The 6,279-nt window shown below is 39.1% G+C and overlaps 1 protein-coding gene across 1 annotated transcript; it reads right to left on the bottom strand.

Annotated features, from left to right (window-relative positions):
- Positions 1 to 2,019: 2,019 nt before the first annotated feature.
- LOC122738241 (MTOR-associated protein MEAK7-like) lies at positions 2,020 to 3,689 on the bottom strand. The gene is given in 3 exon segments (XM_043980297.1): positions 2,020 to 2,654; positions 2,829 to 3,554; positions 3,557 to 3,689. Coding segments are annotated over 3 exon segments (1,494 nt in total).
- Between the last annotated feature and the right edge of the window lie 2,590 nt (positions 3,690 to 6,279).

Raw genomic sequence — 6,279 nt, 5'->3', positions numbered from 1 at the left:
TATGATTCAAGGAGGATCAGGTTCTTCACTTGCCTGGTCTGTTCCCTTGTCAGTAAATGACTCCAGACCAACTTGCTAATCTACCAGCTTTGTGTGTTTTGGTTGTCAGCTCAGAGGAGCCTGTGCCCCTCCCCCACCTGGGCCACTGCTACTCGAGCCTACCTCCTGGTTCCCAGCAGGGGTGAAAAACCCAAGTTCTGCCTGAGCACCAGAATAGACCCCTGTAGTCTCCCCCTGCCAAGGGCTCAGCCTTCTCACCAGACTGTGAGCTTAGTTCCAAAGTACACTGGCACTTCAGCTGATTCAGAAGCTCTGGGGGTCTTTTTCTTTGGCAAGGCCTTCCTGGGACTGGATCTGTGTCAGGGTGACTGTGGGGTTGGGCTCCACTCCTGTCTCAGCATAGCAGCTCCCTCCTTCCTACCTTCCAAGCCATCCTTGGTCAGAAAATTATTTCAGCACATTCTTCTGTGGATTTTGCTGTTCCAGGAAATGTCCTATGGCATTATTTGGATGTTTTCTGGTGCGATCATGTCATGAGTTCGAGAGCTCACTGCCTTTCCTCCGCCCCTTCATTTACCCTTTTTGTTGTTGTTATTGCTCATCTTCACAATATTTTTATTATTGTGCAAATTATTCTTCTGGTTCTTCTCACTTCACTCCATATCAATCATACAAGTCTTCCCAGATTTCTCTGAAACCACTCCTTTCATTATTTCTTACAACACAATAGTAACCATCACATTCATATACTATAATTTGTTCAGTCATTCCACAATGGATGGATACCCTCTCTGCTTCCAATTCTTTGCCACCACAAAAACAAAACCAAATAAAAACCTGCTATCTTTTTAGACATATGGGTCCTTTTCCTCTTTGATCACTTTGGACTACTGACCGGGTAGCAGTATTGCCAGCTCACAGGGGAGGCACCATCAGTTCCAGTTTACTTGACTCTCCAGTATGTCATTTCCTTCCCCCCTGCCAATTTTGTCAATCTAATGGGTGTGAAGTAGAACCTTAGAGTTGTTTTAACTTATATTTCTCCAATTAATAGTGATTTAGAGCATTTTTTCCATATGGCTACTGATAGCTTGTATTGTTACCTCTAAATCCACCTATTCATATCCTTTGGTCCTCATATATCTTTTAATCTGAGTAGGTGAAAGGCAGACATCATAGTTCAGGAACATAGACATCTGTACAGAACTATGTTTTGGGCCTATAGTGACAGCTGAACCCAACTTATAGAGAAGTTCTATTGGTGCTTCTAGTAATTAAATGGCTTAGTTAGAATACAAAACAGACCCTCTGCCACTGTGGGTCATGTTATAGCAAGGTATCAGACTGATCTGCATCTATGGCTACATTACCAGTTTATTACAAGGCAGCATTTTGCCTCACTGGCATTTCCCTTCTAGAGAAGGCTTCCAATTTTCCCATCTGAAAAATGAGGATAGACATTAAAATAAAAGAGGCATAAGAAGGGATTGTTAAAATATCCTTAATATGCTCTTATTATAAAGGAAACCAAAGGTTGGACTCACTGAATGTTAAGGTCCCTTAGGCGCTAGTATTCTCTTAGGTTCCGGGGCTGAATGGACTTCTATAATATTTTGTTTAGTAACATCAACCATCTTGACATTATTCCTGAGTAAAGATACTCTAGAAATGTGAATTGTGCTTGCTACACTTATCCAAGATTGGAAGGCTTAGATTGATGGCAAATATTTTTAGCTGAAATACCCAAATCTCATCATCTAAAGTACTTATTTTATACTTAAGCACTTAAATATAGCCAATTTATGAGAGAACTTTCCCTCATTACTTGAATAATTAAAGTTTCTATTAGAAACTTATGAAATAACCATAGGCTATAGAGAGGAAACACAAAAGGTATCATTTTACTCATCCAGTCAACAACCTTCTTAACCAATTCCAGACAAGATATGGCTCAATGTGAAAGTTTCTGTTACATACTGAAATTAAGATAGAGTGGGATAAAATCTTAGTCCAAGATGATCAGATCCCAGTTATTAAGAACATGCAGCCAAGAATGGCACCTGATTCTTTTGTTTCCTCTTCCTCAAATAGATCTCGAAGTCCTTCACTATGACTACTTTCCCCAATCATTTCTAATAAGCAGTGCACCTCAGTGTTACCATCCAGAATATTCTTCTTAGGGGGTGACTTCTCACTTGGGAAATCTCCAACTGCCCATACCTCTATGGTATCCAACTCAAAGTTTTCCCTGGCTAATAGCTGAGGGCTATTATAAGTAGAACATCTAGGATTTCCTTTTCTGTGTCCTTTCCCAGAATCATAATCAATCCAAAGCCCAAAGTAATCAAATTGACCTCCCATGCCCAATCCATTTGGTATAGTTTGTTGTCCATAATTCAAATACATATAATGATCATTGTATCCACTGTATATGTGCACTGCAATGCTGGGGGAAACAGTAAACAGGAAAGACCTACTATTCCCTTCAAATTGGCCCTTGACCACCCAGGAGTGAGATGAAAAGCCACCAAAGATATAGCCATCCCTGTCCTTTAACACTAATAAGCAGGGACCTTTGTCTATAATATTCCCATAAAGTTTTGCAAAGCTGTAGCCATGAATCTGAGAGGAAAAAATCAGTTTCCAGGTATACTGTAGTTTTTTTGTTTGTTTTTTTGTTTTTGTTTTTGTGAGGCAATTGGGGTTAAGTGACTTGCCCAGGATCACACAGCTAGTAAGTGTTAAGTGTCTGAGGATGGATTTGAACTCAGGTACTCCTGACTCCAGGGCCAGTGCTCTATCCACTGCACCACCTAGGTGCCCCCTATGCTGTAGTTTTGTAGGCAGGAAGGAATTGATGTAAATGATGGCAGGAATGTTAAGGAGGCTCATCAATTACTTTGAATCTTTATACTCTGGGATGAAGCTGGCGAGCTGTGCATGAGAATGCAAGACCAGGAAACCCCTCCAGATGATCACATTTAAAAATGAGGAGATCTGGGGGATTTTCAGCACCCAGTCTTCAATCAAACTAATGTCACAGGACCAACTTTCTGCCTCTTCAACTGGGGGGCATTCTTGAGGACTTGTCCAATTCCTGTTACCATCAAAATCCCAATAGGTCTTCTGCTGTGTTGGGTTCATTTCTTGTTTCAGTGCTGAGAGCAGTTGAGTAGCCAATTCCTTTACACCAGAGGTAAAATCTTCACTCTTCTTCATATTCCAACCTTTTAGTTCATTTCTGTAGTACAGCACATGTACCACAGAGGTAATCAGATCCTCTGAAAACTCTTGAATATGACTTGCTTTCACATTTTCAATAGGTACATGTACCATCTTCATGATTATGTGGCTCTTCTCTCCTACATTTCCTTTTAATAGCTCTAACATCAAAATTACAAACTGTTCTTTGGTGATGTATTCACTAGGACTCTGGTTAGTCCCTGTCAGGTCAATATTCCTCATTCCTTCATAGAGCCTGACTGTCATTTTCTCAGGCAAGGCATCCCTAAGGTTACCCTCTAACATTTCCAAAGAGATAGGGATTGGGAAGATTTTTTGCTCTTTCCAAGGGACATCATCTCCAAACCCCCTGCTCTGGCAATAAACAATCCATCAATCTCAGCGTGTTCTTCAGGTAGAAACTGTGAGAAGTAATTGGGACAACAATTTGTTTGTTTATTCCCCATCTTTTCTTAATTGTGAAGGAAACCAGATAAAGCAAATGGGGGGAATGTTCAGTGATGTGACATTCCAGCAAAAAAGGTGAAGGATAGCTCATCCACCTGAAGCTGCTGACTAGCCTCAAGCAGAGTCCTCAGGCCCGGCCAACAGCACCCACACTCAGTTGTTAAGCTTCCTGGCCCTGACCGCGGCTCTGGGCCATGGTGGCCCATCTAGCCACTCCTTCAGCTGCTTGCCTTGCCTTGGCGCTTCTCCTTCATGTACCTTTGAAAGGGGAATATCAGAGTGGGATTTCTCTTTTAGTAATGGCTTGGTCTTTCATAACAAAATCATTGTCATTGACTGACTAGGCACAAGAACTGAGTGGCAAGACTCCTGGTGACATGTGGTAGTTTCAGTGGAATCTAGTGTTATGCTTTCTAAGTTCCCTAGTTCTGTGGGAACATTTATAATCCCAGTAGAGCAAGGTATTGATTTTCTTCAGGTCAAAAAAGACTTGAGGGGAATGTTTTGCAGAATGGTGACTAGGGATAAAAAAACATTTCTTAGCCAAGCTCTCTCTCTCTCTCTCTCTCTCTCTCTCTCTCTCTCTCTCTCTCTCTCTCTCTCTCTCTCTCTCTTTCAAAAATGCCTATTTCTTTAAGACTGACAAGATTTTCCTCAATGATTTACTTTAAAAAATCCAATTTTATACTTACTACCTTCAGTACTATTGTCTGAATTATTTTTTCTTTTTGACTTGATAACCCTCTTTCCTTATTCTTTGAATCAAGTGATATTGTATATTGACTCAAATGATAACTAGTTATTGCTATTATCTCTGTTTTGAAAAGTTAGCTTGCTGCTGGGCCCTAATACTTATCTAAGAATTTTTCATGACATATCTCTTTAGGTCTCAAATCATCTCTTTTTAGCATTAAGATAGCACTCTTTCCCCCCCCCTTAATAGTATTTTTTTTTCCAATTACATGTAAAGAATTTTCAGTATTAATTTTTATAAGATTTTGAGTTACAAATTTTTCTCCTTCTTTCTCTTCCCTAACCCTCAAGACAGCAAGTAATATGATATAGGATACACACACACAGAGTACATGTATATATGTGTGTATATATACATACATGTAAATACACATACACATGCATGTATATGTGTGTATGTATATGTGTTTACACATATATACTATAAGGCCCTAAAATTCTAGCTATGATATCTACTATCTAATGAGTGTTCACCTTAAATTAGAAGCTTTAGCAAGAGTTTAGACTTTTAAATATTTATTAATGTGCATTAGAAGTTAGTAAATAGAGAGAGAGGTGAAAAGCAAACTTCACCTAACTATCTCTAAGAGAGCCCAGCATCTGTCCTCCCACCATGCCCAAGTCAGGAACTGAAAAAGCCTTGCTCTTCCCTCCTTCTCCTATGAAACAGGAAACAGGGCCGTCCACATACACACAGCTCCAAGCTAAGTGGTTGGTAGCACTGATTGACACAACTAACAGGTGGTAAATTCTGGACACTAAGTCACACATGAATGCCAAGTCATATGCTTTCTTTTCAGGCCAGAGCTCACAATGTCCCTCCCAGCAGGGGGTGTCATTCCAATTCTCACAATACAAAATAACACAATCATGTTAAATATATTTCCACACTAGTCATGATGTGAAAGAAGAATCATAACAAAAAGGGAAAATAAACACAAGAAAGAAAAAAACAAACAAAAACCCCCTCAACAAATGAAGTGTAAAAGACTCCAATCAATTCTTTCTCTGTATGTGGAGAACATTTTCTGTTATAAGTCTTTTGGTATTGTCTTAGATCATTGTATTACTGAGAAGAACTAAGTCTATTGCAGGTGATCATTGCATACTGTTGCTATTACTGTGTACAGTGTCCTGGTTTTTCTCACTTCATTCAGCATCAGTTCATGCAAGTCTTTTCAGGGTTTTCTGAAATCTGCCTGCTCATCACAATAGCATTCCATTATATTCAGATACCAAAAATCCTTCAGCCATTCATCAATTTATGGGCATCCCTTCAATTTGCAATTCTTTGTTACCACAAAGAGAGTTGCTATAAATATTTTGTATATTTGGGTCCTTTTGCACTTTATTATGACCTCTTTGTGATATAGACCTAATAGTAGCATTGCTGGGTCAAAGGGTAAACATAGTTTTATAGTGCTTTGGGCATAGTTCCAAATTGCTCTCCAGAATGGTTGTCAGTTCACAATTCCACCAATAATGCATTTGTGTCCCAATTTTCCCAATCTTCTCCAACATTTATCACTTTCCTTTTTTGTCATATTAGCCAATATGATAGGTGTGAGATGGTACCTGGGAGTTATTTTAATGTGAATTTCTTTAATCAATAGTGATTTAGAACCTTTTTATATGACTATAGATAGCTTTAATTTCTTCATCTGAAAACTGCCTGGTCATGTCCTTTGACCATTCCTCAATTGGGCAATAACATATTATTATAAATTTGATTCAGTTCTCTATATATTTGAGAAATGAGGCCTTTATCAGAAACAATGTAAAAATTGTTTCCCATCTTTCTGCTTTCCTTCTAATCTGGGTTGCATTGGTTTTGTT

This window comes from Dromiciops gliroides, chromosome 2, assembly GCF_019393635.1.
Source record: "Dromiciops gliroides isolate mDroGli1 chromosome 2, mDroGli1.pri, whole genome shotgun sequence".
Lineage (NCBI taxonomy): Eukaryota > Metazoa > Chordata > Mammalia > Microbiotheria > Microbiotheriidae > Dromiciops > Dromiciops gliroides.
The sequence above is the reverse complement of the archived record's forward strand: the minus strand, read 5'-3'. Positions and strand labels throughout refer to the sequence as shown.